General features: G+C 38.5%; 2 protein-coding genes across 2 annotated transcripts; one reads left to right on the top strand and one right to left on the bottom strand.

Annotated features, from left to right (window-relative positions):
• Nucleotides 1–986: 986 nt before the first annotated feature.
• r3hdml (R3H domain containing-like) lies at nt 987–6,975 on the bottom strand. The gene is made up of 6 exons (XM_084719909.1): nt 6,865–6,975; nt 5,079–5,411; nt 3,178–3,296; nt 2,943–3,045; nt 2,252–2,367; nt 987–1,516 (listed from the first exon to the last, which is right to left on the bottom strand). Exons 1-6 carry the CDS (start codon nt 6,868–6,870, stop codon nt 1,393–1,395), a joined length of 801 nt encoding a protein of 266 aa, XP_084576035.1. The 5' UTR covers nt 6,871–6,975; the 3' UTR covers nt 987–1,392.
• Nucleotides 6,976–16,923: 9,948 nt separating this feature from the next.
• fitm2 (fat storage inducing transmembrane protein 2) lies at nt 16,924–20,156 on the top strand. The gene is made up of 2 exons (XM_084720254.1): nt 16,924–17,219; nt 19,026–20,156. Exons 1-2 carry the CDS (start codon nt 17,047–17,049, stop codon nt 19,633–19,635), a joined length of 783 nt encoding a protein of 260 aa, XP_084576380.1. The 5' UTR covers nt 16,924–17,046; the 3' UTR covers nt 19,636–20,156.
• The last annotated feature ends 6,333 nt before the right edge of the window (nt 20,157–26,489 follow it).

Raw genomic sequence — 26,489 nt, 5'->3', positions numbered from 1 at the left:
GATTCATACTTTCAGGTGTTTATACACAAATGAAAACATACTAGTGAATATTTTATTCTATGTCTGCTGATAATGTACAGGAAGAGGGTCATTATTGTGGTTTATTTCACAATAATGACCTTCTTATCCTCCTCATTATGAATCGAAATCAGTAATGTGATGCAAAATGTTAATTTTAAAATGATTTTATGGATTTAAAAATGGTTTTATTGCTCCTCTAGAGCAATGATCAGAACTGCATTTATAGCAATGGTCTGTTATACAAAAATAACAGACCTGCTGTATGCTGTAACTGACCAATCAGAATTAAGTATTTTACAAAGCCATGTAATATTATGCCAGTAAATCCTCGTTAATCTTATACAGTGGACCTTTAAATGTCTTAGGAGGCATCGGCAACTTTATGACTTCAAGTGAATTTATTACATCTTAAAAACCAGACGCAGTAATCTTTAATAAACAGAATTCTACAAAAATGAAGAGCAAGCAAAACTTTTCTCTCACACAAAAAATAAAGTCCAGCGACTCTCTGTTTCTGGATAAAAAGCTGCCAAATAAATGGTTGTTACAGTCACTGAAGTGCTGAGCTTTACACCTGTTTGTGAGTTTGTTGGCAAAAATGGTTTCTATATCAAGTATTTTACATCTTTGCTGTTATTGGCCGTGGCGTGTGTGTGTGTTGCTGAATTTCGTGGAAGACGCAGCCAATTCCCTCGTATTTCAGACCATAAAAGCAGCATTAGTCTCCAGTTTTATGGTAGAGAAAGCCTCTGAGGGCTGAATGGAGAGATGTAATGAGGTGAAATGCCGGACAGGAAATTTCCTGCAGCAGCAGCAGCAAATAAACACAGGTAGTGAATTGCAGATTATTTATAGGCATTTACAGCATCATCAGTTATTTATAACTTAATGAAAGTTCAGTAAGGCAAACAGACAACCGTGAATTGAACACATTCGAGTTTACTGCAGGAATGACTCAACAGCTTTTCACTCTGAGCAAAGAAAAATATCAATCAGATTAAAAAGAGAATCAATAACACATCCAAGGTTACAATAATCTGTGCAATAAAAAGTGCTTAATTCTTGATCAATGCCTCTCAAAAGTTTCTCAAACCATAAAATTCATCAATAACAGTGCAAAATCTCCAAACAAGTACAAAAACAAGCAACTTTTTCACCTTATTTTGTTGTAATAGTTTGTTTTCTGTGACATGTGGATGAACCACAGTGATTTATAGCACTACATCAATTCACCTGCGTGAGAAACAATGATCAATAAAGATTTACTTTGAACATAGTGGTAACTGCACAGATGCGACATTGTGTTGTGCAGCCCTTGCGTTGGTTAAAACTTTTCATTGATTATGACTTTGCGTTTTTTTTCCTCGTCCATTAAAACACACTGAGACTCCGTGTCGGTACACACAGGTTCCTCCGGCAGGAGCCGCCGTAGCTGTACGGACAGAGAGAACAAGGCCTCCCGCTCTTATACGGAGCCTCGCCCACCCAGTTCCCCCTGAAACACAAATTAACATAAAGTTAGCTATAAGGCTTTGTTATTCTTTTATTTTTCTTACATGTGCATGATGCATGAATGAAGACCAAAACCAACAACAGCTGTGCTTCCATCATAAATACATTTTTAAGTATTATTACGAAGAAAAGGTTGATGGTAACGGAAAAAGATTTAGGTCATGCACTGTAGATCCTCAGAGCTTGGAGCCACGTTCACATGCATGTGCACTATCTGATGGTTGTCGGGGCTGTAAGAGACCTGGATTACACCAGACGAGCAGTATGGAGGCATTTAATGTTTTTTTGGGGGGGGCGGGGGGGTCGGTTGTTTTTTCCATTTGTTTCCTGTGAAACTCCATCAGTGTTTTGTGGACTAAAAACTAAACCTGACCTTCCATTGGCATTAGGATGAGTAGATAATGACTGACTTTTCATTTTGGGGTGAACTATCCCTTTAATGTACTAACTGAGAGCTGGAAACACCTTTTAACATATTTAAGTCACATGACTGACTCGTCACTCTCATGGCTCTGTATTACATCCATGATCGCCACACAGAGGTCCAATGAAACCATCCTCACATTAACACAGAACAGAAACGTCCTGATTTCTACTTTTGTTTTCACCGTTTGCTTTTTAATTCCTACATCTTGTTGCTCCCTCTTCTTCCTCTCTCATTACGACATTATGCGTTTTTCTCCAAAAAAGACAAACTGTCCCCTGAAGCTGTTTTTACTTTATAGTGTAGTTGCAGACCAGCAGCGTCGCCGCCCTCCAGACGCTCCCGAACACGTTAATGCTGGAGCACCTCCTCACAGCACAGCCCAGTCTGTTAGAGCTCGCCCACACCATCTGACAGGGAACACGATGACATACTCTGATGATTACATCCACACATTAAAACCATGCATGTGTCCATAATTTAAAAAAGTGAACTTAACTGATTGCATATGCTGTGATGGAGGCTTTCTGCTGAAACATCCCTGCAAATTTGCATGTTTATCATTTGTAAGGGAATGTAAATGATTGGGGGTTTGGGTTATGGGGCTAAATCTCAAATAATAATACTTTAGTTCCCATAATTACCCTAGAAAGTTCAATAAGGGTCTAATAAAGGGTCTCATACTGTCTAATAAAGAACATATAATTTATAGTTTTTGTCTAATTTGATACAAAGTACAGCTCGTTATGTCTTATTACTGCTTATTACTGTATGCAACATACTTCTTTTTGCAGAGATATTTTAGAGGAAACAAACTTGTCTTATGTTTCGTGCAGAAGTGCCCGTATGTATTAATCTGTCCATATGAAGAGATCATTATACTGTATCACAGTGACAGCACCCTGCAGATGTCATTAATTGGGAATGCAGAGATTAATAAGCTCTCCTTGAAGGCACAAAATGATTAAATCCATCCCGACTGTACCTGTGTGTAGTGAGAGCACACTGATCCCCTGCATCTGTTCGGGTAGGAGAAGTAGTGCCTCTCGTCGTACCAGGACTTCATCAGATCGGTGATGGACCGGTACCTGTCACATCCAACACACAGTCATCTATACGTGTTGGTTTTTTTTTGTTATTTTAACCTGTATTCACTGCAGGTTAAGACCACAGTGCATAAACAAAGAGCTGATTCTTCGTACTGGAGCTCTGCACTTTACCTTCCTGACATGACTGCCAGGTTTTGGCCCATGTATGTCATGGCTCGTGCCGGACCGTGATCCCAGATGCACCGTGAAGCCCAAGAGTCAGCTGCCGTAGCAAGTCTCTCATCCCAGAGCTGAAGAGCCATGAAAGAGAGAGAAGAAGAAAGAGAGACATGGGGGAGGTTAATTTAATTCATTTTAATAAGAGCCTTTAAAATGAAATGACAAATGCCTTGCTTGTTTTATTTTTATCACAATCTTGGAAAAATCTATTCATTTTAAAGTCTAGAGCCAATCAGTTTCAACCAATTATATCATGGCATCCACGTTTGACAGTGCAGCAACACGTTCTCATCCCGATTTGGCTCCGCCCCTCGGTGTCTGATACTGACGCAGAAGATTCCTTTCAGTGGCTCTTATCTGATCAGAAAGATTTTTAAAACATGATTAACGCTGTGAAAGGGTAGCAGTTTGAGTAGGTTTAGGCACAAAAACTACTTGGTTAGGTTTAGGATAAGACCACATTTGGGGATAAAATAACTGTTTTCTATGACGTTCGTTACGTGACATCACTGACGCAAGTTGCAATATGAAAGTCACATGTCAAAAGTTTTGTGACACACTTTACATTATATGTCTTACAACTTTTAATAACATTTAGTTTCAAATGTGGCACAAAGTCCCGTGTTTGTTTGTTTCCAGCTGCTCAGCTTCAACTCTGGGTCAAAGTTTCTGCTAACTTAGCCGCTGTCAGCGGACAACAGAACCAGACACAGCAGCCTCCCATCAAACACGGCCAGACTGGAACTGAACATGGCCTCTGAGACCGCAGGGAATACAGTACTGAGGTAATTTCCTGAGTTTTCTAATGATTTCTCGAGCATCCTGAGACCTTTACTTGTTGCGAAACCAGCTTTGAACTGCATTCCCTGTCAAACCTCCGTCAAACTGTTAATAAAACTCCAAAACCAAAGAGCCAAGTATACTTATTGTGGGGGTGGGGGCGTGGGGGGCTGCTGTGTACATTCAACACTAATTACAGATACAGCCAATATGAAAATTCATTATTTTTAACCAGATTTTACAGCTGGAGTCTGTGACACACCAAACGTAAGTACAGTCCCTCCAGGATTTCACAGGCTTTTTGGGCGTCTTTTTGCAGTGTTTTCAGACATTTTTTCCAATGAAATTGTTGGAGCAAGTAAATTCTTTTCATGCATAATGCATTAAAAGTCGAAGGCAGTCTGTTCTAGGGAGAATAAAACTACAAAAGGCTCAGAATTATAAAAATTCTCGTGAAAACATCAAGCGCAAAATCCAAAATTAATAACGTCAGTATCAATAACAAATCTAAAGTTCTTTTCAGTAACAATGACAAAAAAAGATCCAAAATAAAAAAAAAAAAAGAAAAGAAACACTGAGTCGGTTCAGTGAGACGTACATGTATGAAGTTTGCTCGAGGAAGTGCTGTGATTAGTGGAACTCACAGGAAGCTACAACGACTGGTCAAATTTAATGAAAAGATACAGTGACTGGAGAAAATTGCAAGGTGATGCAGGCCTGGAGGGACTGAGTCATGCATCATCTTCTGTAGAGGACTTCTCAGTGTCGTCAGTTCAATTATAAGCAACTCTCATAAAATTCAAGAATGAATGAAACTCATTCAGTGTCAAGGTGAAAACCAGTTTTAGATACATTTTTTTTTTAGATGTTTCAGAGGATCCAGGGTCTCCACTTTCTTCTTTTGTACAGTTGTAGTAGAGATGCCTTTATAAGACCTTTGAGTTTTACATGTACGCACATTTTTACCTCGCCATCCTGTGTTCTGCACTTATCATTTTATATTTGAACCTAAAAGCCAAAAACCCAAACTACCGCGTGTCGCTGTTGTGATTCACTGCTCAGTGTCTCCTCACCATGAACTCCATATTAGCTGCAGGAGGGAAGACCTGAGAGCGGACTCTGTTGTGATAATCCAGCAGGGCGGTGATCTCTCTGGGTGAAACGGCTCTCCTGCGTCTGCTGCGAGGAACGCTGACGAGCATCCTGAAGTCTGGCTGCGTGTCAGCTCCGGCTCTGGTCACGTTGAGCGGCTCCAAGGAGCTCGACAGCGTGGCTGCGGCTGCTGCAGCAGCTCCCATCTGAGGCACCATCCACAGGGTGGCAGCCAACAGGAGCTGAACACAAACTGCACCCATCTGAGGCCTGTGGAGGAGGAGGCTGCAGCTGCACCACGACCCCAAACAGCTCTAAGGAGGAGATGAGTTTACATCATAATACTGTGTTTCATAAACCTTTAATGAAATTCTGTTTCTAGCTGTCTTGGTAGGATGACTCTCTGAATCTGTGACCTTTAAGTTCCCCACACTTACTTCAGATTTTTAATTAAAGGAAACCACAAAATGCATTTTAAACATCAAATAATAGAACCAGGCGATTTGCACATAATGCAAAACAAAATAAAATTTATTTATTTATCTGACCATCATCATTTTTCACTACAAACAAATAGAAATTGCCGCTAATATAATCTTAAATTGGAAAACAGGTTCATTAACTTGATGTGATTCATTTAGAAATCTTTGAATATGAATTTCTGACATTTCAGCTGCTGATAAAACGACTGACAATAACATCAGTCAACTCACAACAGATGGACAATATAATTAAAGTGATTCATTTTTCCAATCAAGCACAAAAAAAAGTTTCTACTCCATAAAATCTGTTGCTTTGTTTAACTAACATTAATCATTGTGGAAACTCAGGAAATAGTTTCCTTTTCTTTTGCAACATGAAAGAGCATCATATTCAACGTACTCTGCATTTAACTTTGCACTCAGATGCTTAAAAGTAAAAAAAGTAAGTAAAATGAGTAATTTTTCTACAAAAGAGAATTACTGTATTACTAGGAAATGTCTTAGAGCTTTTATATCAGCTTTTCATGTGTTCAGACTGAGCCTAATTATAATGTAAGTGATTAAAAGTGCAGATTAATGCTCAAAGGTATAATATGCATAATTTTCATCATAACAAGCGACCAAACTGTACATCACTGCCTAATAATAATCAGCAGTTGTCACCCCATTTTTATAATTTTATCCACTAAAATTTTTATAAAAAAGCATGCAAACTTTAAGAAATAAATAGCATAAGAAATAAAATAACACTTTAAACTGAGTTAGAGAAATTTAGAGGTTATTGCTTATACATATATATATATATGTATTTTTTTTAAAAAGTTATCTTGATTTAAATAATCAAGTTTATTCTACCTCTTTGTGTCACTAACACATGTTTCTGCCCTCCAGCCATAAATTCAACATTACATAATCTAATCTGCCCCCATTAGCATCAGAAATACTGGATATGAAGCAGAGGGTTTAAATGTGTTAATTAGTTTGTTGGCATGAATTAAAATGCAGACTGGTGGGTGAGTGATGTTGCATTATTGATCTTAAAATGAAACTTTCTTTGTTCACAACTTTCATTAATAGCAATGAGCTGCAAAACTCTCCTAAATAAATATTTATATTTAAAAGAATATAATGAGGATAATTTAAAATGCAGTCAGTCTGCTTAAAAACATTCAATATGTGTCGATCAGTCAATCAATGATCAGTAATAATCTGTCAAAGATACAAACCCATCTCTCCTGTCACTGTGAACAGTTCTGTTACATAAAAGGAGGAAAAAGTCTCAAACCTTCATCAGTGGATCCTTTCACAGAGCAGCAGAGGAGACCTTCACTCCAACACGAAACTTCGCAAACAAGCCGGTCTGTCACCTGGCAGAGAGTTTTAACTGAGCACAGAGGGTCTCTGACACACAAAACACCCTCCTGTACTCTTCTTCTTCTTCTTCTTCCTCTTTCCTCCTAATTTTACAGTCTGTCTCTTTCTTTGTCTCTACTGAAGAGAAAATCACAAACACAGGAAACTTTCAGAACATGAAAAGCAATACTTTACTTTAATACTGTCCTGTTTATCATTTATGCACATTTTATAAACTTATCATACACTTTTATAGCACATTATAACAGTATAACGTAGATATATGAACATTAAATAGTTTATTAATATACAGTATTTTTTTTTAACATTTCTTATTAAGACTGATAGAACTGTTAAATATTATATTGTCACTTATTATATGTTTATATACCAGCATGCAATTACAGTTCACTTCACAGGAGGCGAAGTGCATTAATACAGAGGCTCAACAAAAAGAAAACTTAAAAAATAGAAAATATACCAGCAGCCCCATCATGTATGTCCCTTGGAATAAGCCTTTTTTTTTTTTCTTATACTTCTAGTTAGTCCTGTGAAAGAACAACACAAGAGAAATATATTATAAAGTTAAATAGTAAAATATTTGCACTGTATCACAGAATACCCATAATGTACACGCATACAAAATATAAAAAGTAGAAAATATCATATAAACCTAATAAAAACACAAAATGAATAACAATTATAATGTTAGCCTGGGCCCTAAGTAGTAATCGCTTAAAGCTTAATCATGACATAAATGCAGGCTGCAACGAAGCCTTTAATAAATAAATAAATAAATATTAAATGTTTTTTTTATATCATGATGATTTAAAGGAGAAACATGATGTGGCAACAGTCTGTGCAAAAATGAGTACAGCAGTTCAAATATTGAGTTGAAGCCATAGACTGCACATTAAATAGGTTACAATCCTATTAAAGCCTGTTGTTTCCTCAGTGATGCTCTGCAGGCTGCAGGAACACTGCAGGACACGAACATCTTAAACTGACAATAACAAGCGACGTCCAGTCCTCCACTGTAAGTCTCAACCCAGGCTGCCGTACAGGAGTTCATGTTTTTGCTGCCCCCTGACCTCCCCGCCTTGTTCCAGTGAAACACAGTAAAAGGTTTAAACAAACACGCCGTGGGGACGGACTGAGCTGTGTGGAGAAGAATGCACGTTAAACAAAAAAAGTGGCTGCAGAGTCAGCGTTCATCTCCAGCTGATGTTTGTTCGGGGAAGGACAACAGATCCTCTGCCATGTGTAACACACTCGACCAAGAAACACTGCAGCAGCTGGGTCTGCAGCTACTGAGGTCAGAGAGATCATTGAGACACACACAGGGGACAACTGGAACATCAAATCAACACAAGGATACAAGACCAACTGGTGCTATTATGAAATTAGTTTTTGGTTACCATCATGTTATTGTAAAGCCTCACGCCACTCATCCTAAATTAACTTCTGCAGCGTGTGTGAGATCCTGGAAAATGTCATGAAATCTCAATTCATGAGAAACTCTGCATGCACAGAAAGAAATGAACTCTTTAACTTTTCCCAGGAACTCGATCCATGTTGGTTTTAACGTGGACACAAAGTTCTACTCGAAATCTCAAGTATAAAAGATGCAACGTTTTCACTGACACGACAGTTGTGAGTTTACACGGTACGATTCAAACACCGTGTCACGTTGCTGTTTGCCAAAACCACATCAAAGTTTGTTCAGGAAGAAAAAAGATAGAATAAATTAAATTGAGAAGATTATACATATTTACATATTTTATGTTTGAATTGCTGGCTAAAGGACGTGACAGAGCTGATAATGATGATACGAAACAAGCAAGCAAACGAAAATCACAATAATGTAGCTGCAACTGGTGGTGACTTTTTAGCACCAGGCTGTTGCACGTTTGTTTGTTTTTGGTTTGTTTTGTAGTTTTTTTTTTGGATTGGGCCAAAATTGTCATCTGTTGCTCCATTTTCTTTCGGACATTAAAGTGGATCCAGATTGCACAGATGAAGTTCCCGCGTTCTTCCTTTGTCCACAGTTTATAGTTAAGGCAGAGAGGGAATCCTGTCTTACAATAGCATAAATAAATATGCTTTAAATTGATTGTATACATGCACCAATAAATCACAACACAGTGGATGGTAGTTAGTTACAATACATACTGGATAAGTAGGTAAAAAAGAAAACATTTACAACATGAAGCATCTGGACTAAATCTTGCAATCTTGTGTTTTTTAGTCTGATTTCTTTCAAAAAGGAAACGAGGTGGAATCAACCTGAGTGGCCACAATGTCGCTCTGAGGGTTTCTGCGTCACCTGATCTCTCACGTCAGAGTTACACACGGGCTCTGCAGAGCGTCGTCAGACTTTATGACTTTGTGTCTAAAACGCTCAGACGGCTCCATCAAAGGAGCTGCGGGGGCCCCTCACACACTAAAGGTCAACAACACTTCAGGCTCCCGGGGTCACGTCTCGTTGTTGGTCTGTGAGCTTGACCGATTGGCTTTTCCACTCGCCTGAAGGATGATCTCACTGTGAGCAGCTGAACATCAAGATAAACCACCCCTTTATTTTATCTTTATGTTTATATTTATGCACCAGTTTCATTATTTAAAGTTGCATTTATTCTTTCGTTATTATTGTAGTTTTTGACAATGTTTCATGAGCTGGCTGAGTTTGAGCATCGCTCTGCTGAAAGTGAACCTTTGCACTTAAAGGATGAGACGTTTAAATTTAGAAACGGTCACATGCATGTCAGTTCTGTCACGTAGTTAATATTTCCATCTTTGCACATCAAAGAGGGGAGAAATGTAGAACACATATACACTGTAAAATCTAATAAGATTGGTGTACTCAAAAAAATTATGCAAACTCATTGCCTCAAAAAAACTAAGTTAAGTAAAGTTGAGATTTTAAAGTAAAAATATATCATTATACAAATCACGTCTTTTTCTCAATTTCTTTTCTTTTTTTGTCATTTAAGTCTTAGTTGAATCTTTCTTTTTCATCAAATGAGGTAAACATTTTGTTTTGCTTTTTAGTTTGTGTGTCTTTGTTTTCATTGGCCCATTTGTGATCAGATCACCTGATTGGCTACTAAAACGCACACGAAAGGTTTTAATTCAAATTCTACTCAGTGCTTCTACTTTGATTTTAAAAGCAACTAAGTAGATTACATCCTGTAATGTGCACTGAAGTACAAGTAAAAGTACAGACTTGAAATCTACTCAGAAAAGTACAAGTACCCCCAAAACTACTTCATTACAGTAGTTTGAATATTTGTAATTAGTTACTTCCTCCCTGGTATCACAATATTAAGGTAATGTTACTTGATTACTTTTCATCCCTGTAAGATGATCTATTTTCCATATCTATTACATAAAATATGGTGAAATTCTTTAGCCTAGTATTTTGTTTTTAGGGCTTCAACTAGTGATTTTTTTATAATTTTCTCAAAGGCGCCTCCTCAAACAGCTGTTGATTCTAGCTATTTCTAACACCAGTACTTTTGCTTGTAACTGAGTAATATTTTAGTCATGTAACAGTGCTTATGCTGGAGTGGACATCATTACTCTTTCCACCTCTGTATATGAGATATTTCTGCAGGGAATCTGAGCAGAGAAACTTCTGCTGAACTGGGTCAGATGTGAGAGAGGAGGATTCTCCCGCCAGACCAGACCAGACCAGACCAGACCAGACGGTTTTTCCCAGAGACCCTCCCTCGCCCCCTGCAGCATGACATCATCTGTCTGGCTTGAGATGCTGCAGGGCGTTTTACTTGCATGCAACAGCTCACGGTGACCTTGTCATGTCTGAAAGGTAACGAGGAGAACTCAGTGGCCTCCTGTATTTAGAGAGGGAACATAAAGCAAACCTCGTACCAACTGTTTGATACGAGGTGTCTGAGCTGCAGCTCTGTCTGAATAACAGCACAGCAGCTGGTGTCTCTCACAGAGCAACTGAACCACAGAACTACAGCAAGACCACCTCAATTACAGCTCTTTGAATTAGTGTTTACCAGTGTTTATGTAAATGCTTAAGCTGTCTTCCAAATTGCATACATTTTCATTTAGTATGCATACTGCATGCAACAGTGTATACTTTGCAAGGGGAGCTGCAGTATGTACGTAAAGTAACGAGAAAAACTTGATACATGACGTCTATCTTGCAGACTTGCAGACTCGAAAAATCTATATTTCTGCAGACTTTTCCTGAGCGAATTACTCACGGTTCATTGCGTTATAACATACCAAACCTGGCAACTATGACTGTACAAGAAAAAATTTTTTGCTTTTGATTACCGTCTCAATTCAGTGCTTTCCAGCTGCAGCAGGCAGATGTTTTCTGCAAAAAAAAGCTTTGATTAACCACCTGCACATCATCAAACAGTAGACAGGCAAAGTGAACACGGTGCAGCATTTAGCAGCTACAGTGCCAGATATTTTCCTTTAGGTGAGCTAAAAGGAGAGCGAATATCGGACTTAAGCGGTCAGAAACATTACTTATTTAGATAATTGTCTGCTGGATGTGTATACAGGCAAAAAGTTTGCCATAACAACTTCATGATGTAATAAAGTGTCACTGCTGTATTTCAAGGTTGTTGCTCTGCCCAAAGGAATTAATTAATTAATGCAGGTTTAAAAGTAGGATTTAAGTGTGTCCTTAACAGTGGCAAACCCAGGCTGTCTGAGGGACGGGGGCAAAACAAATAGGGGCACCAATCTGCCAAAAATGATGATGCACATATCTACATTTTGTCTGCTGAAAGACACCATAGAAGGTACTTTATATTTTGTTCACTGGAAGGGCACCATAAGAGGCTCTTTATCACACTGTGATGTTGGGTATAAGTGCATGTTCATGTGTGCTGTTTTCTTTTGGCTTTATTAAGGGAGTTGTCCACCGCAGTGGGGATCAGCTGAACAGTAGTTCTGGGGAGAGAAAAATACTGGTTGTGTGTCAGTTGTTACATTATGTACCAATTTGTTGGCATCTGATGGAAAGAGATGCAGGGCATGTTAACAGAGAATTAGCTAACATCAAGAGAAAGTCAGAGAGCTAGCGGGTTAGCCACCCTGTTTTGTTGTTTTTACCAGGGACTCCTCAACATCAGGTTAACTGTTGCTGCAGCAAGGGAGCAAAAAACTGAGCTCAGTTCAGCTAGCAAATGCACATCAAGTTTTCATGGGGCCCACCGGAGAGCAATCGCCCCCACAGCCCCTCTTCTTGGACCACCTGTGGTCCATAAAACCTGTAACGATTGACAATTGACCCTTTCCTCAGCCCCACCTCCAAGCTTTTCATTTTTCTACATGTTTAAGGTGTGCAGGAGGCTCTGAGGAGATCAATACTCGCCATTTCATGAGTCTGGACGGTGACGTCTTTCCTGTAGTCTCTCAAAAACAAGAAACACAAGAGCACACGTGATGAATGGATTAAACTCTGTCTTCGTTTGCTCTAACATAAGCTGCAAACATTAGTATGTCCAGCTAACTAACACTAGCTTACTAGCTGCAGTAACTTTACCTCAACACAAACTTGTTAAATCCCACTGCATCTGCATTTGTTCTGTGGGGGTTTGAGGAGGAGGATGTGGGCTGATGAAGGATCAAAGTGGGCTGACGACGATGCATCTCTGTCTGGCTCGCTGTCTCAGGTCAAAGCCAAGTAAGCCAATGAACTTTTCGGCTGAGTCAGGGAGTAAATAGGAGTTTGCATCAGCCGGCTACACTTAAAAATCTGCTTGTGAGTCATTATTTTAGCTGACAAAATCACAGTCATCAGCTAGAAATGAGAAGCTGCTTTTCTTTACGTCTCTAAGGAATCACAGACCACGTGCTACAACAATTACCACCAATTTCAAAGTCATATCTGCCGCTGTTATCAATGTTAATTGCATAAATGAGTGGAAAGTTTGGTAGACTTAGCAACAGTAACTAAGGGGGGCGGGGCTTAGTGAAGGGTCAGTTTATTCAACACAGTCATTATTGCCCTGAAATGATTCTCTGAGAAGCACAGCTATGGCTTGAAACAGAAAGAATCACATGTAGTAACCAGTCTGTCACTGGAGGAAAATTGAAGGAAAACTAAAGCAATGTTTTTTCTGCAGCATCAGCAGGCAGGAGGACAGTAAAAAAGAGAAAAAAAAAAGCCAGGTCAACGGGCAGCTTCTCCTCCTGTGTGCTGGAATCATTTCTGAGCAAAGACAGGAGGGATTTTTAAATAATTCACAGCAACATTTTCCACTCTGCACAGCAAAGCCTCAGCCTTTTGATAAACCGAGCCAAGATGTCTACAGTAGAGTGTCTAAGAGTTCACCCCTCTTTCTCGTATTTGCGTGAGATTTTCATTCTCAAATAGGGATCCTTCAGTGTTTGCATTTAGCATGTTCACAGTGAGATGTCTGCAGCCTAGCAGCAATAGAGGCAAATTGTAAACTCTTTTCAATATTTGTATAACATGCATAAAGACTTTTTTTAATCTTACCACGGGAATCCCCAGTTATTTTAAATAATTTCTTTTGTAATATACAATTATTTAATTTAGATGCATTTCTTGCATCCTACCAGAGTTTGCAGTCAGACATTGTTGCCTGGAGAACAATTAGTCAAATACCAAACATGCCTGGAAAATTGTATTTCAAGGAGAGGCTTTGTTTGCCAAGTCCGAGTGCATCAAGGACAAACTTTGTCCTGCATTCAGCTGCTATAAGAGGAGATTTATTCTCCTCCAGTATGATTGCATGACTCAGCTAGAATCAAGCTGCATCACAGTCAGTGAACATCTAAATGCATCTTATTCATTTATGAAATACTTTAATATAATAGCTGAGATCAGGATTTTTTTTCGGGAGATGCATATGCACACAGAGGATACAGCTGATGAATAAATTCACAGAAGATTTATGTATTTGATGACCTGTGAACGATCTGTGAATTTGACGAACCGGAAATGAGACTCGACAATCAACGATCTTTCACCAGAAGTGCCATCACAAGCTTTAATTTAACGTTTGCTCTGTTGGTCAGCTGGTCGTTCTCCAGCCTTTAGCTCTCGGAGGCTGAAATTTGGCATGGAGGTCAAGTGTGTGTGTGTGTGTGTGTGAAGGTATGTGTTAGTGTCATGTCAATAAAAAGGGGTGTGTGACAGTAGGAGTGGCCTTTAACAAAAAGGTGCATACCTTTAAAACTGATTCATCTAACCTGCACACACAGACAAACACATCCACAACTTTTTATGTATCAGGCTGAAATTTGCCTCGGATGATGGATGCATGCATGTGTGCACATGTGAATGGTTACTGAAACTTTACACTTGTTTATGTTTCATTTAATCAGTTAATATATTCAATTCAATTCAGTAATCTTTATTATTCCCGGACAGCAACACAGAAAACAGAAGAGAAACCAAAACCACTATAACGACATTAAGTAATGAGAAACACACTATACATTTAGAAACAATAAAGACAGTATACTGAGTTTATACAGTGCACTGTAAAGAATTAAAAAAAAAAATACAAGTAGAAGAATGTGCAAAGTGCAACAATAGAGAAGGTGAAACTCTTGGTACAAAGGGTTGAAGGGGTCGACCAGGATGGACATGACCTTTCTGATCACGTTATCTGTTATACAGAAGCTTGAACAGCCCTGAGATCTCAGAGCAGGTGTTCACTGCTGTCTGTAGCTTTGTTTTATTCCTCCTTAAAATCACTACAAAAGTTAAAACTGAGCCAATAAGATTCTATAAAAGGTCTATAAAGCCACGACTGTTTAGTCAAGATTAAAAGAGTTTAGCTTCCTCAGAACAAACAGTCTTTGTTGTGCTCTGGAGTGGACGGCGTTTGTTTTATCCTCCCAGTGCAGTTTATCCTCTGTAACTGTGCTGAGGTATGTAGGTTCAGTCCGAGATGGAGGAGGTGTTTATTTTCTAAAATCAATCAGCATGTCTTTTATTTTACATGTATTGATCTTTATAATCTCTCTTTTTCAAGACACACATGTTCATATGATTAACATGTAATAATAATAATAATAATAATAATAATAATAATAATAATAATAAGAGGTAGTTGAGTAGGTGCTCTAGTAGTTAAATAAAGTCCAGTGCATCTTCTCTCTGTAGGTTTTTAAGAAAGACACCACTAGTGAGTCAAAGGTTTATCCTCCTGTGATCCAGTTAGTTTGAACAACAGTCCTCTGACCAGCTGAAGAGAAACATGAATTATTTAGATGCAAAAATCTAATTTTGACTTTCAGTTTGCTCATCTGTTCTCCAGCCAGATCCCCAAATATATGCAGCATTCAGTGACATCAGTTTGTCCACGTCGTGTCTGTGATGGTGGCTGCGTCCGTCCCCTCTCATCGAGGTCACGAGGTCAGCGTGAGCCTTAAAACCCGACACCTTGACCCTCTGACTTACATCCACATGCCACGCTGCAAGGCTCCGTCTGAGCAAACATGACCCACAACAAGAAAGGAGCGTATGTGAGTCTGTCTGTGCAACTGAATCGCTCATCCTTTAAAGGGACAGTTCACCCCAAAATGAGAAATGCATATTTTTCCTTTTACCTGTAGTGCTGTTTATCCATCTAGATTTTTTGGAGTGAGTTGCAGAGTTTTGGAGATATACTGGCCGTAGAGATGTCTGACTTATCTGCAATATAATAGAACCAGATGGCACTTGGCTCACGCTTCACAAAAACACAAAGTGCTGTCCACAAATCATGATCCAAACCAAATCAAATCCAGAGACCTTGTTGTGAGTAGTTTCATGAAGGAACTTTTTTCTTTCTAGAAGAACGAAAGTAGTTCTGGTAGATTCTGCTGCAGAAAGAAAGTAGTTCCTACATAAAATATCTCTACAGACAATATCTCCAAAACTCAACATCTCACACCAAAAAATCTAGATGGATAAATAACACTACAGGTACAGGCAGTGAACTGACCCTTTAAAATATTTCAAACAATGATTTCAAACAATGGGTGATCATTTTCTAACGGAGAAGTCTGTCACTGCAACCGCAATGGAGCAGTCAATAAATAATGTGTCAGTTAGACTTGGTTTGAGTGTATTTCATCTCTGTGTGATTATGGATCCAACCATCCCTTTAAATCTTAAAATAATCATTAGCAAATCAATTTTGTTACTCTAGGAAAAAATACTTCAGATAAGTGAAAATAAAGAAAATATCTATTTTGACATGTTGCAGATCTAACATGGACACAGGTAGATATTGTGGGAAGGTGGGACTGGCTTTACACGACAAGCAGAGAAACCTTAAAATATACTTTTTTCTCTTCAAAGTCACATTTTACTGCTGCAGCTGGTTGAGATGGAGATAATTTCAACTATTTTATATACTGCAGGTATTTGAATCCATAACATGATATATTGTTTAATCATATGATTCATATGTAACATTAATTTCTAACATAACTAAAGCTGCATCAAAATCAGGAATACTTTATTGATAAGGAAATTATAAAATATAAATAAGAGATATGTAAAAATATGTTCTATGATATGTAACAACAATGTATATAGGATTTCTTTAGGAAATATGTTTTAAAAATCATGTGTATAATTCAACATATAACAGCTGAAAAATCTAGTCTATAAATAAGTATGCAATTATACTGAGAGTATTCATTGAAATACATACATATTTATGTTAATATATACCAGAGTATTGCACTGTTAAATTATTGTTGCCGAGTGGAGTTACTGAAATGAAATTAAAAAGGACAATATTTACCTCAGAATAGTAATAGAGTAGAAGTATAAGTAGCATGAAATGAAAATACTCCAGTAAAGTACAAGTAAGAATTTTTATACAGTACTTGAGTACTCAGTTACATTTAAACATTGATTTAATATAATATAATACTTATTCAAATAACAGTTCAGTATGATTTGTTATGAGTTAGTACACCATTCTTTCCAGTAGGTGGCGATATTGCACCGAGTTTACGGGCATAAAGTCTGCCGTTAAAACTCGAGAGAAGAAGAAAGGTGTCGGCAGCCGGCTGAGACGCCTCATTGGTTGAACCGCAGTGACGTCACATTCACTCCTGCCCGGCTCGTTTGGTCAGTGGCGTAAACATGGCGGCGGTGGATGTCATTGTGGAGAAGTTTGTGACTCTGTGGAGGATCCCGTCCGTCCGTCAGTACTTTCCCTGGGTGTTTCTCGTCATCTCGGTGGTGGGGTCAGGACTGAAGGAGCTGCAGCTCGTCCCGCAGACATATTTCAGCAGCAGCAGAAATGTCCTGAATGTGTGAGTACTGCTGTCGGGTTGTTTGCTAACAGGTAGCCGAGGTTAGCTAACAGACAGAAGTGATGATATGAGCGCACCTATCGCTGACTGTGAGGCGGCCACCGATGACAGGGAGGTGAATGTACCGTCAAGAATCACAATGTACAGACTGTGTTATGATGAGATAAGCAACACTGGAGGAATGTAGTCCAAAGGTAAACTGTAGCTGTGTAGCTATTTCCTGTGCTGATAAATTTCCCATTTCTTGCCCAAAATTCAAATTACAGTTAAAAACGAGGCAAAAAGATGATCAAATGCTTATTGATGAAATTACTATAAATTAACTTCTCAATCAGCACAAATTAGCCTAGTAACGAAAGTAAGATAAATATTATCGTCTACAAATATAGTCAGTTTACTGTAATAGTGGACTAAAAAAAAATGTGATGCATTTTTTGTCATACATGATAGTCAATTAAATGTCTTTGAGTTTTTGACTGTTGGTCAGACAAAACAAGATATCTGAAGGTGTCAAGTTGGGCTCTGGGAACATTTTCCTCTGATATTTTTAGGGGTGCAACTACAATTAACAATCAATCTGTCAATAATAATAATGATCATTATTATCATTATTACTACTACTGTTATTATTATGATTAATACATTAGTTATTTTGTTTTTAAAATATCAGTAAAAGGTGAAAAATGTGTTTCCCAAAGCTCAAGATGTCATCCTCAGATGTCTTGTTTTGTCCACAACCCAAATACATTCAGTTTACTGTCATGAAGGAGTAAAGAAATCAGAAAATATTCTTATTTAAGGAGCTGGAATCATAGTGATTGATCGATTATCAAAATTGTTGGTAATAAATATAATAATCGATTAATCGTTGCTGCTTTAGTTGATTTGTGGAAAAAACAAATAATTAACTCATCATTAATGAAAATTATGAGTAGTTTCATTCCCATAGGTGTAAATACTTAAAGGTCAAACGTTTTCTGTAAGCTATATGAATAGTATTACCTGCAGTAGATGGCGATCGACACAATTCCCAGTTAACAGAAGCTGCAGGAGTACCAGTGCAGAAGCTAAGCAATGTACTGCGGTGGACAAGGTCAGCAGCAACACGTAATTTTGCTACTTAAAAAAATTAATTAACACTCTAAGTATACAATTTATTTAGAATATTTTCACTGCCTTACCTTGCTGTCAGACAGTCTTTTCTGATAGGAGACCACAGCTGTATAAGCCAATGTATTGCTCTCTCTTGCTCAACCAGATTCCTTTTTCAAAATCAGTAATTTTACCTCATAGAACACAGGAGCTAATGGTCTACCGCTGCCTTGATTTGTCAGTTTGTTTTTGTTATTGTGTGACTTCAGTGACTCTGAACTAACATTTTAAAAGACTGAGGCAGTGGTACACCTGCAACTCTAGTGTTCTGCGCTGTTAAAATACTGATTTTGCCAATGGAGTTTGGTTGGTTTGAAGAGAGTGGTATTTTGCTTTATGCAACACCTGTTTCCTGTCAGAAAAGGCTGTCTGACAGCAAGGCAAAGTGTTGAAAATGTTCTAAATATAGCTGGTGAGGCCTTTTTAGGTGTCTAAAATACATTGTGCTGCTGAGCCTGTACAGCAGCAAATTTCTTAGCTTTCTACACTGGTACTCCACTTTTCCATAGTGGGATGTATCACCTGCCATCTACTCCAGGTCATACACTGACTACTGATAAGTATCTCATACAAACCTAAATGTTGTCACAGATAAGCTCCAATGATGAATACTATTAACTAAATGCTGATGTGAGTGCTCTGTTCTTCCTACAGGTATTTTGTCAAAGTGTCCTGGGGGTGGACGTTGCTGCTGCTTACGCCCTTTCTCCTCCTCTCCAACTCCTCCTTCAACAGAAGTGTTTCCTTCCTTGGCCGGCGCCTGCTGTCCCTCGTTGTGGCCACAGCCGTCTGGTACGTCTGCACCGAGACCTTCTTCTTCATCGAGGACTTCACCGGCTCGTGTTATGAAACTGACACCATGGACGTCGTCAACAAGGAGCTCACGACCAAAGCCAGCTGCAGGCGAGCCGGCTTCTACTGGCACGGCTACGACATCTCAGGACACTCCTTCATCCTGGCCTACTCCGCTCTCTTCATCCTGGAGGAAACGGCGCCCATGGGCTCTCTGAAGGCAGCCAGTCTCTCCGCTCTGCCCAGGATGGTTCTCAACCTGCTGTACGTGGCCTTGAATCTGCTGGTGATCATTTGGGTGTGGATGTTCGCCTGTACCTCTGTTTACTTCCACGATACATCTCACAAGATTCTCGGGACTGTATGTGGCCTGTTGGGGTGGTATCTGACATATCAGGTTTGGTATCTAAAACCTTTGTCACCAGGACTCCCCCCTTCTCGCCACCCTAAAGAACAGAAACAACACGCCTGAGCTGCAGTCACGCTTGACGCTACAACATTGTAGCTAATGTTGCAGCCGTCCTTCAAACAGCACACTACAGTTGATGTTATCTGTTTTTGGGTCCACTTTTTTTTTAAAGCTATTTTAAGTTATTCCCTCCTCACTGAAAGGTCGTTTTGTCCAGGATGACTGCCTGACTGCAGCTCCTGACCGGTGTTTGGCAGCTGCTGTTCCCAAAATGACTCTTGGTAATCTGAGATAAAAGCAAGACGCTGCTCTGCTGCCCAGCTTCAGCCTCTCACCTTCAGCCTGTGTGGCTCGCACACTGCTGCACCATTGTCTCCCAGTTTGTTGCCTTATAGTGCTTTACTCAGAGTAATCGCAGGTTTTAGATGTCTGAGTGGGAACACTTGAATGTTTACAGCTCCAGTTGTTTAGCACTGATGATGAGTATTTTTGCAGACCAATGTTCAGTAGCTGCTCATTGTTTTTATAGGAAACTACCTACAGAACAAAGTCAGATAAGACACTGTTACTACAGTGGACCTGCATTTCGTGTGTTTTATTTATCGCACGTGGTTTGGGGTTAGTGTGCCAACACTACATGTAAAGTTTGCTCAGATGATGTAGAGCATGTATAGTAGATACGAAGATAATTGTAATGTGTCATCACACATAGACTGTAGTTTTAAGAAGAAATTCTCATTATTAAAAAGTTTTAAAGGTTAAGACTGGAAATATCAACAATTAGCTCCATTTTCATTATAGTTTCCTAATCCTCAAGGTGACATCTTCAGATGTTATGTTAAGCAACTAGGGCTGGGTATCAGTATCCAGTACCCTTAAGGTATCCACCCAAATGACTCTGTACCAAGTAGTATCAAAACTAATCCAGTCAAATGATACCTGCATTCAATCCTTTTTGTACCCAGATATAGGAAAAAAGTAAACATTTATATGGTTTTGCTTGCAGCCAATCACTGCAAGTGTTCTTCAATTTAATGCAATGTGATTGGCTCACTACGGCAGCAGCTACAATCCATACAGTCTGTAATGTGTGGTGAAATCAAGTGACTTAGAAAAAAAAATACTCCAGAAGTTCCTGGTATTTTAACTAATCTTGTAACTTTTTGAGTGATACCCAAAGATATTCAGCTTATTATCACAAAAGACAAAGAAAAGCAACAAATCCTCGTAACTGAAATGCCGAAACCAGAGATTTTTTTTTTGACCGCTTGAAAACAATTAATCGATTATAAAAAATAATTGCAAATTGATTTTCTGTTGCTGGACTGATCGATTAATCAACCAGTTGTTTTATTTTCCATTTTATTTATTGTTAGCAAAAACATGAAATGACTGAAACTGAATTTAATTTATAGTTAATGATAAATGGTGCTCATACAAATAATTGAGATTTAATTTTCTTTTCTGATCATTTTTTTCTACTGATATAGTTTAAGACTAGTGCAACAAGAATTGCACAAATATTACCTTATATACAAACAAATTACCGACAATGACAGGAACCAATATTGAAAATAAACAATATATTCTGGTCAAAACAGGCCACATGCCCTAACTTATAGAGCCGTGCAGGGTTCAACGTTAATGTTTTCCTGGTTGGGCAAGTGGGTCAGAAATCTACTTGCCCAAAGTCAGTTTTATTTGTCCCTATAACAAGTTGTTTTATTTATTAGTGTTATCAGACTTACAATAGACTTTAATTGATTAATTCATGTTTAAGCTCGATTTAGATTAAATAGATTTACCAGCCCGCCATGGCATTTTACTTGCCTCGGACAGTCCCTGCTGTGTAGCACAAATTTACAGAAAATCTGCAAAAGAAAATGCAAAATATAAGCAAAGTAATATGAATTTCCATCTGGTACCATTGTAATATTTAAGCACCTCCAGATAAACAGCAGGTAGCATTTATTCTCCAAACCACCAGTCAAACCTCAAAAAGTGGAAGACAGTGAGGGTAATATGACATATCTGTTAGTGTCATCCAGCTGTTTTTATAGATGTGAATGGAAACGATGGATCGCAGTCAGCTCACGTAATCATGATCACGTAATTCAGTAATAACTGTGACAGACCTACTAACAGGTATGTTCAGATTTGCCAAAGCCTGATGTGTTATTCCTCTGTGCCATAGAGTTCCACTGTTGTCCAGAAATGATTAAAAACATAAATGATTAACACAGGCACTGTAGTTTATTTTCAGTCCCACATGCTCCGTCCTGCTGCCAAAAGCACTTATTAGATTACCAAATGTGTATTAATTCACAACTGAAAATTATGTTAAACTAATTCTTTATTCACTCCTGTTTGAGTAATGTTTTCTGTAAACTACAGTAGGAAATTACATATTTTATATTTATTTTTATGGCCTGTTATTTAATTTTTACATCCTTAAGGGACGCCAGTGGTCTTGAGACTGAGAGCCACAGACATGTTAGGGAAAACTGTAAAGTATGGATTGAAATATTATTGGTTTTAGGCTTCTTTTCATGGGATTTGTTGACATCAAGGATAATATAGAATAATATAGAACAACGCCAGCCTTTCCTGTGGGGAATGTTGAGAAACTTTTAAGTCATAGCAGCATTTTTAACATTAATAGCAATGTAATAACTGTTTATGACATGTCAAATACACAATTATAACCTCTACAGGGACGGGAACATGGAGGGTTGTGGTGAAATAAAAACCATAATGTGTTTATTCCATTTTCATTATTTATTTGTCATTGATGGCAACTGAATAAATTAAGGCTTATGAACAAACATCATAAAAAGCACCATAAATAAATGCATATATATATAAATATAAAAAATAAAAAGTAAAAAATAAAAAAATACTATAGTGAAATATAATGGCCACAAATCACGACTAGGATTCTCGTCTTGAACTCTTTGTGTGTTCCGAGAAGTTACAGATCCAAACCCCTCAAGTAGCACGACTTCAGTCAGAAGAAGCAGCGGAGTCGGAACAGATGTGCTCGCGGTAATCAACATGTACCAAGTGTTCACAATGATTGATTGGCTGGTTATGAAGTTTCTTGACGTTTTCCCTGCCTCAGTGTCGCCTGCTGTTTGTCAGTTAACAAAATTAGTGAACGTTTGAGCGTCGAAATGTCGACACAGATAACAGTAAAGCAAATTTTATGATTGAATCGCAACTTTTGTGCCGTCTCGCTTATTTCAGAAGTTTGAAAAGTTCAGGTGTTTTTAATTCTTCTTTTTTTGTGTGCCATTTACGTCACAGCTGCTCATGCAAGAACAATTAAAGGGACAGTTCATGTGTTTTTGAAGTATCGGCTGTATAAATGTCTGCCTTCTTTAGAATATAATTGAACTAGATGGTGCTCAAAGCGGCAAAAAAACTTGACAGACATCTCTTTTGAGAAATCCGCAGTAATCTGGTCATGATTTCTGGAAAGAGGCATTGCTGTTAGAGTTTTTCAAATGTATTTTTTGGTGCTTTGACCACCACAAGCTGTTTGCCATTTACTCTCATTATATTAGAAGGAAAGCATATATCTCTACAGCTGATGTCTCCAAAACTTTGCAACTTCAGACAGATAAATTGCACTACAAGTAAGAGGGAAAAGATGTATTCTTGATTTAGTGGTAAAGTGCCCCTTTAAGTAACCTCCCTGTTTCCTTTAATGCATATCTCAAATGTCTGCCAGGCATAAAGGATTGATTCCAAACAGCTAAATCTATATGGCTATGCTGCACTCTCTCCATTATCAGACGTGAAACTGGACTCGATGAACTACAGCTTCTACAGCTTCTACTTTCTGAATGAAACTCAGATTTATGATCTGATATGACGCAGCAAAGAGATGCTGCAGTTAAAGGAGCATCGATCATCTTTCGTCTTTGGTTCAACGTGATCTGCCACAGCTGCGGCGTGCTGCTGACCGCCGCCTGCAGAGTCGAGCTTCTGTAGCAGGAAGAACTGAAAAAAAAAACTTACATAAATTACCTTCGTTATCAAAAGAAACACTGAACTGTGAGGCTTTACTGCAAGAATGCCTGTATAACCAGCCATAAAACCAAAAGCAGCTTACAACTCCAGCCAGAATGAGTTAAACCTAAAGAGCGCACGGTTCAGGAGCAGAATTATAACATGTTAAACCCTGGAGGTTTGACTAAGAGAAAGCAGAAAGGCTCCCATTAAGGGTGAACAGAGTGTGGAGCGAGAAAAGTACACTGCATCAACAAAACAACGAGACAGCTGGCAAGGCTAGCCGGGGGAAAGGCTTTTTTTTTTTTTTCTTTTTCCTTGTCACGCTCCTTAAAGCCTTCACATGAGTCAGCTTCTCTCCTCCCCCCTAGTTCCCCTTATTTCACCTTTGAGCTCATTAAAAATTCAAATAAACGATAAGATAATGTATAATTAAAAATATCTATCTGTAAAAACAATCTTGCATCTGTCAGGAGGAGTCGGCGACAAACAGGCCGCGGTTAAAATCCAGTGATTTCTCTCACGCTCAGTATTGCTGAGGGACCGTCTCCAACGCGCTGTACAGAGCAGGTGCTTCAAAGGTTACAATCAGCAACAGAACATTTACAAATCTGTGGGTTTTAATGTTCGGTAGGGATCATAAATTCTGCCTCTGGACGACACAAAATCCCCAGTGTCACGAAAACGCTTACACAATAAGAAAGTACCCATGCAATGAAATATACATCCTAAACCTAATGCAGCACTATTGTGCCATAAGACGCAGAATTTACAACTTTTCTACCAGTTCAGCCAAGTGTAACTTTTCAAACACCCAAAGTTTTGAGCTTCGGAGAGTGACCGTGGACCAGTGTGTGCTGTGTGATCTGTGGTGCTCTAAATAAACTGACTCTGAGCGCACGTGTGTGTGTGTGTGTGTGTGTGTGTGTGTGTGTGTGTGTGTTTTACTGTGTGTAAAGTGTACAGTTAGTTGAAGGAATAGTTTGACATTTTGGGAAATGCACTTGTTCACATTCTTGCAGAGAGTCAGATGATAAGATCGATATCACTTTTGTGTCTGTCTGTGAAATATGATGCCACAGTCAGCAGCTTGTTAGCTTAGCTTAGCATAAAGACTGAGAGCGGAGGAAAACAGATAGCCCCAACTTCTGCCTGTCATTTGGTGGAGATTCACGCAGGAGCTATTTTCTTTCCAGTAGAAAACAAAGTAGTTCCAACAGAGTCTTCTGCAGAAAGGTCTGTGGATTATCTTGAGTAACTGGGTCATGATTTCTGGAAAAAGACACTGGTTGTCTATTTTTGGCTCTTTGAGCACCACAAGCTGAGTGCCATTTAGTCTCATTATATCTGAGAGAAGGCAAACATCTCTACAGCTGATATCTCCAAAACTCAGCATCTCGCACCAAAAAAATGTAGATGGATAACACCTAAAAATATGTATTTTTCATTTTGGGGTGAAGTTTCCCTTTACATATGATGCAGCAGCTTTTTAGCCTAGCTTAGCATAAAGTCTGGGAGCGGGTGGAAGCCGCTAAAACCAACTTCTGCCTGTCATGTGGTGGAAAGAGTACTGAAAATCTATACTCAATTAGAAGTACTGTTACATAACTGAAATATTACTCAACTACAAGTAAACTCACTTGTGTTAAAAATACTTAAATCAGAACTCTTTAATACAGTATATTTACTGCACTGAATCGTGAAATGACCATGAAATCTCAGGGATCAAGGAAACCTTAAATTGAAATATCGCTTCTTTGATGCCACAGCTGCAGTGTCCTCTTTTGAAACTGCCATTCTGGTTGAAAACACACGTTTTTATTCACCCGTTTCACGTTTATTAGAGTTCAAATTAATGCCGACTGTTTGCCGAATAAGTAAGTTAATGTTTATAAGTTGTAAATGATCATTAATAATCTTGTAGAGGAAGCAGATGTTTATAACGGTTAAATTGAACAAAATATTAACAGAGTTTGGCAGACAGTGAGACAGAAAGTCACTGAACTCCAACTCCAGAGTGTGTATTTTCACAGCAGTGAGCTTTTGTTTTCAGGACCGTTATACAGTGGAGGATGTTGTGCTCGTCTTGTGCTCCTGCAGTGTTCCTGCAACCCGCCTGAGCCTCCCAGAGGAGGGGGGGGGGGCGGGGGGAAATAACTCACTTCAATCATAGACAGTATGTTAAATAGCCTGTAATCCTATTTAATTTTTTAAATAATATATATTTCACCCTTAAGTAAAAGTACAGCATATCATTCTCAAAAACTACCATTCTGTTACTTTTAAACTGTTGATTTTAATTCATTATCGAGAGCAAGAATTAAAGCGGAAGGAGGTTCTGTTTCTCCAAATCTTCAGTCTAAATTACTCCCAGCTCCTGTTTTGTTCTGCTCAGTGTTCATGCTCACCTCTCCAAACCTGTACCTGCTGCAGCATATTTTTTCATCCATGTGTCTTGGTTTTCATCGGCCTGTTTGCGATCTAACAGCATCATTGGCTACAAAAATGCAGCTGAACGTTTTGGATATTATTTCAAATTCTAGGCCTAATCTGTAGCAAATTATAATTTAGAAGTAATGAAGTAGGTTACATAGTGTAATATGTACTGAGGTAAGAGTAAAATTACACAAAATACACACAAAAAATATGAATAGTTGTAATTTGTTGTGTCCAACCCAGTCAAAGCACAAAGAATCTGCCTTTCCTGAAAATATAAATCTGTGAAAAACCCAGAAGGTAATTTAGTAACACATTCTGCCGTTCCCGAAGACTCGACCAACCGTCTGGATGAAAGAAATATTCAGTTTGCTGCACAATAAAAACACACTTTCCATGCCTCATGTTTTTCCCCAACCATATTCAATATTTTCATACAAAATAATGTACTCCTTTAGTGTTTTACA

Source organism: Lutjanus erythropterus, chromosome 6, assembly GCF_056507025.1.
Source record: "Lutjanus erythropterus isolate fLutEry1 chromosome 6, fLutEry1.hap2, whole genome shotgun sequence".
Taxonomy (NCBI): Eukaryota; Metazoa; Chordata; class Actinopteri; order Lutjaniformes; family Lutjanidae; genus Lutjanus; species Lutjanus erythropterus.
The sequence above is the reverse complement of the archived record's forward strand: the minus strand, read 5'-3'. Positions and strand labels throughout refer to the sequence as shown.

Excerpts from the sequence above, each read along its gene's own strand:
- r3hdml (XM_084719909.1), bottom strand. Across the intron at positions 3,046-3,177 it reads CTGGCAGTCATGTCAGGAAG|GTACCGGTCCATCACCGATC; the intron begins GTAAAGTGCAGA and ends TGGATGTGACAG. Across the intron at positions 1,517-2,251 it reads GTCTGCAACTACACTATAAA|GGGGAACTGGGTGGGCGAGG; the intron begins GTAAAAACAGCT and ends TTTGTGTTTCAG.
- fitm2 (XM_084720254.1), top strand. The coding sequence starts at position 17,047 with ATGGCGGCGGTGGATGTCATTGTGGAGAAGTTTGTGACTCTGTGGAGG. Across the intron at positions 17,220-19,025 it reads AGCAGAAATGTCCTGAATGT|GTATTTTGTCAAAGTGTCCT; the intron begins GTGAGTACTGCT and ends TTCTTCCTACAG.